The 15,153-nt window shown below is 30.6% G+C and overlaps 1 protein-coding gene across 1 annotated transcript; it reads left to right on the plus strand.

The window, feature by feature from the left end:
- Window positions 1–11,668: 11,668 nt before the first annotated feature.
- Window positions 11,669–14,175, plus strand: LOC112521542 (probable WRKY transcription factor 48). The gene is made up of 3 exons (XM_025130458.1): window positions 11,669–12,268; window positions 12,975–13,118; window positions 13,369–14,175. Exons 1-3 carry the CDS (start codon window positions 11,778–11,780, stop codon window positions 13,838–13,840), a joined length of 1,107 nt encoding a protein of 368 aa, XP_024986226.1. The 5' UTR covers window positions 11,669–11,777; the 3' UTR covers window positions 13,841–14,175.
- The last annotated feature ends 978 nt before the right edge of the window (window positions 14,176–15,153 follow it).

Consider the following 15,153-nt stretch of genomic DNA (forward strand, 5'->3'; position numbering starts at 1 on the left):
ATTTATACTTTTATAGTTATTTATTTATATATATACTATATATTTTGGGGTTARRYTGTHCAAATTGCACTGTATAATATGTTTTGAATTAATATGTTCTTGGGTTTTTTTGAAATATATTAATTCAATCTTAATCTGAGTTTCTGGACAAGAAAGAGAGTAAGCAGTTGAAATTTCATTCTAAAACTCATCTTTTTTTATCTTTTCATGGTTTATGATCTGTCAAATTTGTAGTTTTCTTTATTGGTTTTAAGTGCTTATCTTAAAACTCAAGTTTCTTGGTTCTTTGCTCTTGGTGTAAATCGAATACATTTGTGGAGTCGTTTAAATATGTTGGATTTTAAACTGTCATACAATTTTTTTTCATCGATAATCTGTAATTGGAACCATAACTCTTATTTATTCAAATTGTATTAATATGTGAAGACCAAGTGTAACCTATATCATCGTTAAATCGTATTTTATAAAACTAATGGAACTTCAAAATCATTAAAATTCATGGCTTCCGCCGTATTATGCGGATACACAACTAGTAAATTAAAAATTCAAACCAAAAACCTATGAAAAAAAAAACAGATAATTTTTTGAGGTTATGCCACTATTAAAATTTGTTGGATTAATATTGAAAAATATTAAAGAAATATGATGAAACGATTAATGGATTATAAAAAAATAAATAAAAAAAGAAAGGGATATAATTATATAGATGGTTCTCTTACCCAAATGTCGGAGAGGGGAGAAAACACGGCCCACGGAACTCAATGTCGGAGTCGGAGTCGGAGGCATGAAGGCCTCCACTTGTCAGATCTGACGGCTCTTATTTCATCAATTATTATTAACCACATGCAAACGCGCTTTCTTCCTCCTCTACACGCTTTCTCCTTTTTACATATTTTTTTTTTCTAAACGCTCTCGTTCAGGACTTATAAAATATCAGGAACGAACCTAAATAATTGAATGGTATTTAAATTAATTTGATAAGATTAACAGTTTCAAATGTATTCATTATTATGTAAAATACTATATGTTAAAGAAATATGATTTTATTCATGGCTTGTTGAGATATTAGTTGAAGTTATTTCCATTTCCATTTAGTATTTGGATGAGCATAAGTAAGATTAGTTGGTTCTTTTACGTGTATATATATATAGCTTGGTTCAAATACTAATCAAGATTTTTGTGTTAATTTTGTTAACCAATCTTGTCCATTGATTATTATAATAAAGGGTTGTGATTAATCATGATAAAAAATTAAATTTTTAAATTTACAATTTCAAAGAACATATGTAAACAAAGAGGAAAAAAGTATTTAGGTAATTTTCTTTTTTATTTAACTCTCATATCATTAATTGGGAGTTACATAATCAAAAAATCTCATTATTTTTATTAATTTATTTTTGTTAATGTAATAACCATATGAACACACACACACACACACACATATATATATATATATATATGAACCATTGTGTCAAATACGAACAAAAATTGACATATATATGAACTTGGATTATATAGCATTTATGAACACAATATGAATATAATAACAATAATTGTTACACGAAAGTAAATAAATAAAAAAACAGGTATAAACACAATATGAACAGTTTGTGAACAATAGTTCCTTCATTATGAACACATTCAGGAGCAAGCCAATGTTGAGATATGCAGCTAGCGTACATATGAACACAATATGAACATTTGTGAACAATTCTTTAACAATTACATATGAATTCGAATTTCGATTGTAGTCGTAGACGATTTTAAACTTTTCATTCTCATTGTTGTCGATCTGTTTTCCAATAGATTTATCCATATTACCCGGACGATATCGAAATCTTTACAATCGAAAATTCTTTAACAATTACAAAATCAATATCATTATGGATAGAATAAATCGAAATTACAAAACATGAACACGTATAAAAAAATATCAATATTACATAATAATCAATTATTGAGATTTTTAGATTTGTAACTCCCAATTAATGATTTGGGAGTTACATAAATAACAAATTACTTAATTACCCTTATCATTAATATATGAGTTATATGTGAACCTAAAGAAAATATGGAATATGATTGGTTGAGCTTGGTTAACAAAGTTAACACAAAAATCTTGGTTAGTATTTGAACCAACCCATATATATATATATATATATATATATTCGTATAAACAAAATATATATCAAATGGGTATCTGAGTCTTTGGTCTCCTAGGAGGTCAAGGGTTCAAACATCACCAAATGTAAAAAAGGTGTGTGAGTTTATTTATTCTATTTGCTATGAACACAAAAGAAGTATAAAAGGAATCCTTATTTTTAAAAATAAACACAATAGGAAAGAAGTATAAAAGGAATCCTTATTTTTTAAAAATAAACACAACAAACCTTTGATAACAAATAAATAATGTAATGTATATGAAGTACATGTCAAAGTTATTATGATTAAAACATAGATATAAAGGCTGGTCAAGTCTATAACGTGCATCATATTTGACAACGTTGTCAACTTGTGGTACCATTATAGACTTCAAACCCTAGTGATTTTAAGATCATAAGGATCAGTTTCTTCAAGTACTATTTCACCATGTCGGTTGGATCCTATCATGGTGACATAGGCTAAATCCTTCCGATCAAGTTTTTTATAAAGATTATTCTTTAATTTTATTGTAGCATATCAGGCTAACCGTTCCAGATATTGTTCACGTACCTGAACTTAGAGTTTTAAAATACATCTGATAGAGAAAGTATCCAGTTCCTTGTAAGACAACATTTGTTCTTCTCCCCAACAAATATAGAATCTCATCAAACAATATATATGCTATAACTTTTCATTGGTCATGTTTATGCGTTAAAAATCTTAAGTTTTATTTATATTACATATGTATGTTATATATTAGTTGAAACAAATATGAATGTTTCAAAAAATTGGTACAATATCATATAAGGGTCCAAATCTACATATATTGATATGGATTTGACTCAAAAAAACGTTTTTCATTTGATAGGAGGAAAAAAAGGAAATGTTTGTCATAAAGTGTTTATTGAAGCAATATTTTCAAAAGGCAAAATTTGTCAAATAAATAAAGTTTGATATGATGTTACTTACACCTCTTCCAAAAAAAAAAAAACAAATCTTTACCATCATCATTTGTAATTAATTTCTATGTTCTAGATGATGCACACGTAAGTAATTTACTTTACTAGTTATAATATATTTATGTTAGACTTGGGATCAGAGACCAGCATGTTTTTGTGAGACCCGTGAGACTACTTTTTTACATGTGAAACTTCACAACAAAAAATTGTGAAGGTAACTTTCAGGCTATTTTTCTTGTGAAGGTTCCGTTTTTTTTTACCTTCACAACGTTTTACTGTGAAGTTCCAAGTGTAAAAAATTGGTCTCATAGGTTTCACGAAAACATGTTGGTCTCACGTGAAACCAAGTAATTTATATTATTTTACAAAGCAATAAGAGATGCTAATTAGTGGTAGCTATAATATATGGAAATGAAAATTTTGATAATATTTGTGTCTCAACAAAAAAATTAAGATCATGTTTAGTAAATTAAAAGTTGATTAATAGCTGAAAAACAAGTAGATTAATTAATTATGTTTAGCAAAAAAAATTAATACACTAGTTGAAAAATGTAAAATTATTGAAAATAACAAATTAAATAATCAGTTTACTGTGATAACCGGTTATTCGGTTATAAAGTTCGGGGTTGTTTTTGAATAATGGTACTAAGTTCAGGATTTTGATGTGTTGATATGCTTAAATGTTTTAAAAAGCAATCCTACCGCCTCTTATTGTTTAAAAATGGATATATGATATGAGATATTCACTTTATCTCATTGGTTTTGGAAGTAAAAGAAAAGTAAGTTGGTAAAAAGAAAAGTGAGTTTTTTGTATGTGTTTTTGGATACCGGAAGAAAAGAGAACCGACGAGAGATTAGAAGAAATGATTTTGTGAATATTATTTGGATAAATTGTTATTATTCATCTTAATATCTTCATTGTTATTCGTCTTAATATCTTCATCTCTGTGATTTTATAAAGTGAGTTTATTTTACAAACTTTCTTTATTTGGTATTGAAATTAGAACTGTATGGTTCTTTATATGAGGATGATTATAAAACTGTTGTGATGCTTTAATTAGCATAATTGTGGGATTTTGATATGTTTTATATCATGTGTTTGGAATAAGGATGAAATATCAAGAAGAGATGTATTTTGGTTAAAAGGGTGACATATCAAGAAGATGTGTATTTTGGTTATAAGAGTGACATATGAAGGAAATGTGTATACCAGGATAAGGGTGACATAATCAATGGAATATAAAATTTGGGTTTTTGATCAAACTGTTAACTGTTGTCGCATCTTTATATATGATGCGAGGACTTGGAGTTGTCGCATCTGTGTGATGCGATGACTTAAAGTTATCGCATTCTATTGATGTGATGAATAGTTGTTATTGCATCATTTTACTGCGAGGAGTTATGTTTGTCGCACCAGTGTGATGCGACAGGTTGATTTATCGCATCCTATTGAGGTGATAAGTTGGTTTATCGCATTCATGTGATGCGATGAGATGGGTTTCTCGCACCAGTGTGTTGCGAGAAAATAAGGTTGTCTCACCCATGTGACGCGAAGAAATTATGTTTTCACCTATATGATGCGATGAGTTATATCAAAATGTGTTAAATAAGTTATTTGGCTATTTGGTGTAGGGATGGTGATTCGCCCCGACCCGTTGGGGAACCCGATTCACCCAACCTGAATGGGGACAATGATTCCCCGCTAAAACGGGTCTCGGGTCGGGGATCCCCGGTGGACTGAAACTGGGGACAGGACCGGGGGATGATACCTAAACCGGGGCCGGGGATCCCCGATAAAATCAAATTAAAGGATATTATTTATGAGGTTTGACTGGTGATTGATCGGGGATGTGATGTTAATCCCCGTACCCGCCTGGGACCGGGGAGGGGGTTGTTACTTCAAACTGGGGCCGGGACCGAGGATTACAAAACCCGCCCCATCCCTGCCCCATTGTCGTTCCTAATTTGATGTGATAATTGGTTTATATCTCATCATTTTGATACGACAAAAGAGATTTCCTATATTAAAATATTGAATATTTGTTACTAATATAAATATGTTTGGTGATTATTCACCCTGTAATAGCCAATCAAGGGATTTCTCACTAGATCTCAAGATCTAATCCTCATTTTTTGTGTTTTGAAAATGTGTATTACAAGTCGGGCACAACAAAAGATAAGGGAAAGGGAAATTGTGATGAGTTTTATGTGCTTACATGGGATATGAAGGATAACATGTTATATGTTGTTTTTGAATACTTTTTATATACAAGTTTTGTATATAGATTTTTATGGAAAAATTTGGTATCTACTATGTAATATAACTTTTGTAATTAGTGGAACAGTTGTGCAAATTATTTTACTTGATATATAAAAATATATGTTCATATGCAAGTGTGATCTTGGATGTTGCATTAACTCTAACTAGTTGTGTACCCGCGCATTGCGGCGAGAGGCATGAATTTTAACGATTTTGAAGTTCCACTGGTTTTATAAGATAAGATTTAACGATGATATATGTTACACTTACTCTTTACATATCAATACAATTTGAATAAATAAGAGTTATGGTTCCAATTACAGACTATCGATGAAAAAATTGTATGACAGTTTAAAATCCAATATATTTAAAATCCAACATATTTAAACGACTCCACAAATGTATTCGATTTACACCAAGAGCAAAGAACCAAGAAATTTGAGTTTTAAGATAAACACTCAAACCAATAAAGAAAACTACAAATTTGACAGATCATAAGCCATGAAAAGACAAAAAAAGATGGGTTTTAGAATGAAATTTCAACTGCTTACCCTCTTTCTTGTCCAGAAATTCAGATTAAGGTTGAATTAATATATGTATATATAAATTTCAAAAAAACCCAAGAACATATTAATTCAAAACATATTATACAGTGCAATTTGGACAGCCTAAACCCAAAATATATAGTATATATATAAATAAATAACTATAAAAGTATAAATCGTAAATATTAAAAATATTTTTTCACAGTATATATAATATATAATACTATAATTAAGTCAAAAACTATTTAATATTAGACTCATTTCGAAGGTATAAACGAGACGATTATAATGGTGTAACTTGTTAAAATAAAAATGTATTTTTTAAACATGTTTTAATTGATATACGATTATGTAAGTTAATTTGATAAATGTTTAAAATGAAACATTTAAAAGTAAAAGATGTAAAGTAAATTAATTAATTAATTATATGGGTATAAAGTGTAAATTATAAATTATAATCTTAAAAAAATCGGTTGTGAGAGGGTGAGTATATGTGAAGAGGTGAGTATATATGAGGAGAGGAGGTGGTGAAAAGTGAAAAAGTGATTATAAAAGGTATTTTAGACATTTAGTATTTTAAGACTTTTGCTAAATTTGCTTAATAAAATAGTATAGATATAGATTATAATTAATAAAAACAAATAACTAATATTATAGTATCTAGTTTAATAAAACTTTAATTTTATATATATATATAGATAGAGAGAGAGAGAGAGAGAGAGAGAGAAAGAGAGAAGTTTGGTTTACGTGAGACCAACTTATTTTTATGAGACTCGTGAGACCACAAAATAACACTTGAAGCTTTACAACATAATATTGTGAAGGTAAAAAAACTATGAACCTTCACAGCAAAAACACTGTGAAGGTTTACCTTTACAAATGTTTGGATGTGAAGATTTAATATTATTTATGTTCACAAAAATAACATGATCTCACATGATTATATATATATATATATATATATATATATATATATAAGAGAGAGAGAGAAAAAAAAAATTTAATTACAAACTCAATTTGTGTTGTAAGCATGATGATTGATCTTGGTCCTCCATTTTATTTGATTTAACAACCTTAAATATAGTTTTTAATTAAAATTATTAATTAAGGTGATTAGGGGTAAAAAAAAAGGCATTTAATTTCAATTCACGTCTACTTTATTTAACTTTTTATTTTCTTTTTAATTAAAAAATTTTATCCCCCCTTAAAGTTTAAAACAACTTGGCTTAAAAATTACTAATATTTAATCAAACAAATTATATTAAAAAAACGAGAATTTTATGTTCTTCGACATGACATCTATCTCGATATAATTTTTTTTCTATTTTAAACTTTTTTACGTGAAATGGTATATATTTGTTATATTCATTTATGAATATTTATGTACGTTCGAGTGTATACAACAGCTCAACACTGTAAGTCCGTAACTCACCATCATTTTTTTTTCAACACCTTTTTCAATGTCGCAAGTCATTGCATTTTTCATCACCGTAACCCAACACCCATCGAGACCGGTCAAGAACCCATCTCGACCAAGCGAAAACCTATCAAGACCGATCGAGAAACATCGAGAATCCATTCTTTGACTTGGTATGTTTTTATGTGTGTTAAACCATAACCTACCACCTTCATTTTTCATCGATAATTTATCGATTGATTTATTACTTGTTTGTGTGTATAAAACCGTAGACTACCACTTTCAGCTTTTATCGAAATGGATCGGGAATCTACTGAAACTAATAAAAAACGATCCACAACCCATTGGGACTGATCAACACCAACCGAAAGTAATCAAGATTGATCAAGAACTCATCTACTAACCAAAATACTATCATATCATAGACAAATAACTATATATAACAGAAACATATGTCTCACAAGTTTTTTTTTGTAATAAAATAAATTAAAAACAAAAAAAAGGATACAAAACTTGTAGCAGATCACATGAATGATGTCGATTATATTAGTCCAGTAAATTGTTTTACATTTAACAAGGAAAATGGAAGAGGTAAAATATTGATGATGTACAACGTTAACAGGACATTGTGGTAGAAAGAAGGATGACGTGGAAATGATGGTAGCATTTCAGCCCACATGTCAGTCGGTAGGACCACACGTGCCATCTCTTTCTTGTTTCACACGCTTCCTTCTGTAGCTATTATCGCTATCTTTTCATGGAAGATTTTCTCTTTTTACTTATATTTTCTTTCTTTTTATATATTTATTCATTCATGAATCACATTTTAACCCAAAGCCAAATTAAATGTTTATTCGATAAATATTTACCAGATCACTTTATTTTGCCTGGATGAACATTGTAATGACCGAAAATCTTATAAAGTAAGAGCAATGACAAGGGTCAAAAGTCTAACCCGATAAGTGAATGTGACAACTCTTACTCAATTAATGTTTATTGGATAAATTATTGCATTTAATATCATTTTAATGAATTAGAATCTTGTTTGGTAAGATAAGTGAAAGTGTTGACTCTTAATTATCAGTAAACACTTAACAAATAAACGTTTAAGTAAATGAATATTTAGTCAAGAAATAGGACTTTTTGTAAGCTTTTTCATAATAAAAATCAAAATGAAAAGCGTTTCATTTTGATGCTATGTATGTTTAGATTAATTAGTTTAAAATAATTACGTTTTCTAATATCTTTATATAATTTATAATAGAAAATCTCGTATAAATCCATCCCTTTTGGTATCTTTGTTTGTTAAAAAGTAAAGGGAAAGATTAAATGAATCCATGAATTTAGATGTATATAATTGCCATCTTTTACCCAAAAATATTAAATAAATAAAACAAACCACAAACACCCTCTTAAATCATGGGTTTTGATTGACTCATCCTATAACTTAATAAAATATAATAATTATATATCAAATAAAAATATTTCACTTCTAGGATCTTTAAAAGAAAAATACATATATGGCGTTAAGACTTGAGATCACATGAGATCAGTCTGTATTCGTGAGACCACTTTTTTACATTTAAAATTTTATAGTAAAACGTTGTGAATGTTCGACTTTTTTTTACTTTCACAGAGTTTTGCTGTAAACTTTCAAGTGTAAAAAAGTGGTCTCACGGGTCTTATGAAAACAGACTGATCTAACGTGAACCCAGCCCTATAATGGTATGGGTAAGAAAGTGCAAGTATGGAAAAAATGAAACCTCAAGAAGTGATAATAAAACTAACATGAACAAATGAAATGTTATTGATTTCATTAATATATCTATACCATGATGTAAGTAATATCTCAGTACAACCATATTAGATATTATCCGTTTTATTTACACATAGACTCATGATATTAAAACACGTCTGATAAAAGGGGTATCCAGACTCTTAAGATAAACTTCGTTCCTTTTTCAACCGATATGGGATCTCACAAATATGGGCCAATATATGTTCCCTGAGCTCTCGGAGCCAGATTGAAGTTGATTCGATCAAATTTAAGTATGAAAGAAGTATATGTTCATAAGCATATGTACTTAGACATTTGTTGTAACCTCTAAATTAAGTGTATTTAATTAACCAATGATTTTGGATTAGAAAACGTTAAGTAAAATTATAAACACAAATATTTGAAATCCCGAATAAGCCCCTGGAGTTGTTAAGCACAGTTAGATTGGACCAGCCAAATTTATAGACTCCTATGGGCATCATGCTAAGCCAAATTTAATGGTTTAGGTTACACTCCATGTGATTATTTTATTTTATTCTGGTTTTTTAATAATTTATATATAATATGATAAAATAAAATAACTCATCTTTTTTGTTCATTGTAAATATATTAATTACAAGTCTATTAATTTTAATTCCATAATATCTACTTTTTATCAGGGATGATAATTTTGTATCAAATTAGACCACTCAACAAATGTACCAACTGCATAATTTAAACTGATATCAACTTAATCGTATCAATTGTAGACGGTTGGTAATGGCATACCAAGTATGAAAACTTGGTTGGTTCACGATATAGAAAAGTCTCGTACCATGATAATATCATAATACTGACTTATTTAATTTGTTTATTTCTTTTTGTATTTTTGATGTATTCAATATTCAACATCGTCACTTTACCTTTTTGTTTCAACATTCGGATGTTTATATATAAGTTTTGCTTTTTGCAATTAAAAGCCTTAAACATGACACATATTACTTGCAAACTCAAAATTTGAAAAATATTACAAGTTTTTTTTATATATGTTAAGTTGAAGTTGGTAGAAGATTAGTGTTAAGTAAGTTAATATCAAATACTGTTAATTGATACATAATATATGATTTGATATATCAATTATAACCAATTGATACGTGATATTAGAAAAAACTTGATACTATACCAAATTTTACGTTAAATGATTGTACGAGATTCATTTTTTAAGATGAAAAGTTAATAGTATTGATGGAATTAAAAAAAAAGAGTTATTTTTTTGGAATAAGAGGGTGTTTGGGATTGCTTATTTGAAACAACTTATGTTTTTTTTTCTACAAAAGCACTTATCAACTTATTATAAGTTAGAGGAGTTTAACTTCTTCAAAAACTCTTTATTACCGGTTTGACATCAGTATAAGTTGTTTATTCAAATGCTCAAAAATGCTTGTTATCAATGTCATACCAAAATAAATTAATAAATTATTTTTATAAACAATCTCAAACACCCCTAAAAATTTAAAATATTAACGTGGAGAAAGAGACGTATCGTGGCATTTTAGCTGGTGTTGCATGCACACGAGCCAAAACTTTTGATTACCCACGTGTAACCGGAAGTTGGTTTACACAAAACCGGTTCCCGGTCAACAACCCGAGTATGAAAACGTGGACTAATCATCTTCCATTTAATGGCTTGCATACTCCTCCACCGGCAAGCGCCCGTCAAACTCTAATCCCCCCTTCACACTTCAAATTTTCTACCTTTTTTTTTACTATTTTTTTTGTTTTTATTTCAAGATCATTTTCACCGTATGTAAAAAAAGTAATTAGTATGTGAAAATAAACCACTTTGCTTTCAAATCAAACAAAAAATACTCTTTAATTTAAAATTAAAGGTAGATAATTAAATTACCTTTTAATTCAATAAAAATTAAAAATATATATATAAATCACTTTTTATATCAGTAATTTATTATGACGTTGTTTAATTGATAAAAAGATATATATATATATATATATATATATATATATATTTGGGATCATATGAAACCGAGGGGTTTTTCTTGAGACCCGTAAAACCAATTCTCAACCCTTAGATTAGATCTACAATCTCAACATTCATAATCACAAAATTGCCACGAGGCTTCTCAATAACTACAAAATTGTCACCATGCAACTTTAGACTGTTAGATCATTAGCTTATAAAGTTGATCAATGAACATAAATTGGTCTTACGGGTCTCACGAAAAACCCTTAGTCTCACGTGAACCCAACTATATATATATATATATATATATAAACTAAAATTCTTAAAAGAAAATAAGAAATTGTGGTACTTTTTATAATCTAAAAGTGTTAGTTATATCATATATTAAAAAAAAGATAAATTAAAATGAATAATAGTTTTGTTTTGATGGGATGAATCAAATTTATAATTTAATATGTTGAGTGATTGAATTGAAGAGTAGGGGGGTGAATTGCAATTTATAAATAGTTGAGGAAGGAAGGTGTAATTGACCCTACTTTAAATTCCCTAACAATCTCTCTCTCTCTCTCTCTCTCTCTCTCTCTCTCTCTCTCTCTCTCAAGAAGTATCCAAAAAGGTGTCTTCACACTAAACTCAAAACCAACCACACTGACCATCTCTCTCTCTATCTCTACTTGGAGAGCCTACAAATGAAGAATCTATGCCTTTGATGAGTCTATGGACAAGAAAGAGGAGGTAAAGAACAACGCAGAGAATTCAAACTCCATGGCAAACTCAACATTTTCCGATCAGATTCCGGCTGTTTATGCTACTGGTGGTGGTGGTGGTGGCTATTTTGATATACCTCAAGGGTATTTGGACATGTTGGCTTTCCAGGACTACGGTGGCGCGTCTCTTTTTGATTTGCTTCAACAACCAACTCCTCCGCCGAATTTGGTAGTGGAGGAACAGCAGCAGCAGCAGCAGCAGCAGAATCATCCGCCGCCTGCAACAGTACTAGGTGAACCGTCAATCCCACCACCGGTTTCCACCGTGCCGGAGACGGCTGAGATGGTGAACACACCGACACAGAATTCATCCTCCATCTCATCTTCTTCAAACGAGGCTGCGAATAATGTTGATCAGGAGAACAATAAAAGATCAGCTCAAGAGGAGGATGAAGAACAACATGATGATGATGATGATCAAGAGAAGATTACTAACAAACAGTAAGAACCTTTGTTTTTTTTTTATAATTTTATCTTTCGTTTTCTGAAAATTTCAAGGAAACCCACAGATGTATCTGTTAATCGTACACATGAGCTAGTTTTTATATGTTCTTCAACAGTTCTTCATTGCTGAATCAAGAAAACCCTTTTCTACGCAATTAGCACACGCTTATGGGTGTGTCTCTCCTATGTGTTTTAATACTTAATTAATCTTTCATCTTCCAAAACATCGAAGGAAACCCATATCCTAATTTACAGTTACTGATTGTGTGTTCTTCACACACACATACACACACACACACAGACATGAGTTTTTACGCGTTCTTCGTCCCCAAATGAATATCAAGAAATCCTTTTTCTTCACACCCATGTTTCTGTGTAATCTTCTGCTAGTTTTTGACCGAAAAAGTAAACCCTTTGTTAGTTTCACACATACACCGTGTTTTTTTTCAAGATCTTTATTTATTTTTATCAAGAAAAGGTAGGCCCTTTCACACACATACATATATACACCCGATCGAAAGTGGATTTAATATGATGAACAGGTGTAATTATGTGATGCATCAAATTTTCTGGATTTGATAAATCTTTATTCTTTTTTGATCCGTATTCTTTTGTTTTTTTACGAAGGGAAGTGTTCTTTTTCGTGATTAAATATATGATTGATTCTTGAATTAAAATGTGGGTGTTTTATTGTGTTCTTCAGGTTGAAACCCAAAAAGAAAAACCCAAAAAAGCAAAGGGAACCAAGATTTGCGTTCATGACAAAGAGTGACATTGATCACTTGGATGATGGTTATAGATGGAGAAAGTACGGCCAGAAAGCTGTGAAGAACAGCCCTTTTCCTAGGTATACCATCTCTTTCTCTCTCCCTAGATTCTCTCTCTCTCTACACCCTTTTCGTTTTGTTGCCCTAGCTAGTGTATAGTTTACATTGAATGATATCTTTCCTCCATTAACGGATGAGAGGAAGTGTTTATCATTGAATAACATTTGTCTTTGGTGTGTTGTGATGTATTCATACAATAAAAAGGAAGTTGATATGGGTTTCTTTTTAATCATCTTTAAATTAGGCCAATTTTAACGTTGTTCAAAACAGGAGTTACCATCGGTGCACAAGTGTCGCATGTGGAGTGAAGAAGAGAGTGGAAAGATCATCCGATGATCCATCCATTGTTATTACAACTTATGAAGGTACCCACACTCACCCGTATCCCATGATGCCTCGAGGAACCATTGGGATCTTGCCGGAAAATGCTGGTTATGGCGGTCTTAGCGGTGGTAATGGTGGTAACGGTGGTGTTTCTTCTTTTCTTTTTACACAACCTCACTACCAACAACAACTACACCCACAACTTCAACCCTATTTCCATAACCAAACAACACCTTCATCTTCTCTAAGCTTTAGCACCACTAATACTAGTGCTCATCCATCATCTTACTCCCATTTCCTTCAAGAAAGACGTTTTTGCCCTTCACCTTCTGCTTCATTGCTCAGGGATCATGGACTACTTCAGGATGTCGTCCCATTCGAGATCCGAAAAGATGAGCCCAAAGAAGAACAGAATTAATTAAGGGGGGTTTGACAATTTTAAGTACTATAGTTAACTAGTTTCATGCTTTCGACACAATCTTTCTAGTAAACTTATGTACTAACAATGTACAAGGATCGGTTTTTCTCGGGTAAATTGCCTATTTTCAGGTAAAGAGAAACACCCACTTCATCATTGCGTAGCAAACTTTGATCATCGATCAGTGTACAATGACTAGGTTTTTTGGTTTTAGCTAAGCTAGCTAATTATGGAGGGGTTGGCTTTCTTCATGTTGGTTCTTTCGTTTATTCGTTGTACTTGCCTGATATTCCCATATTTTGCTATGGAGATATATTTTAGGGTATATGATTTTGTACATCTTAATCTTAATTATATATATATGTTCTTCTGTATATATATGTGTTTGTAACACAGTAAACATGGTTTTAGCAGCATATTTTTGCATCACAAATCACCCTTTTTTTGTACCGGAAATTAAACCCTAAAGTAGGAGACACTGGATACGTGTGCTGCTAGTATTTGGGTGCTTATATATTAAATGCATACATGTACATACACATGTATGTATGTATGTATATATACATATGTATGCATCTATTTATATGTTATGATGCCTAACATCCAACATTATGAATGCCATCATTGTGATATTACATACATATACATGTATGTATGTATGTATGTATGTATGTATTTATGTGTGTACATAATATGTATGTATCTATGTAAATGTTATGTTGCCTAACATCCAACGTTACAAATGCCACCATTATGATCTGATTTTTTAAGCACACACATTGATTCTAGAACAATATTGGCTTTCGTGAACTTGAGAGTCTGCGTGCGCACACACACATATACATATATGTTGATTGAAAGAACTGGCTAAATTGTGCACGTACTACGCCATTTTAATCTCTTATGTAACTAAACCGATTTGTATAGTATTGGAACCAAGATTGGTTTTGCACCGGCACTAGCCCATCAAATTCAATAACTATGCATTCAGTGAAGTTCTTTAAGTATGTTACGAAGGAACACTTGGTATTTTGTTCTTGAGTTAAGAGGACATATATATCCATCTTTTTTTATATGGGCGGAGCTATAAATTAAGATCATATGGTCCGATCAAAATCACTCTTAAGAACGATTACAAACTACATATTTCGATAATTGCCTTAGTTAATTACTTGATGGTAGTAATCCTCACAGGTAAAAGGATCGACAACCCTAGTTCACCAATACTCATTCTACGTACGTGATTTCACAAATAGGTACCACTTCAACGGCTCCAACACGCGTGCAACATCATAAAAAAAAGTCACGATTGT

The sequence above is a fragment of the Cynara cardunculus genome, assembly GCF_001531365.2.
Source record: "Cynara cardunculus var. scolymus isolate 2C chromosome LG 11, CcrdV1, whole genome shotgun sequence".
Lineage (NCBI taxonomy): Eukaryota > Viridiplantae > Streptophyta > Magnoliopsida > Asterales > Asteraceae > Cynara > Cynara cardunculus.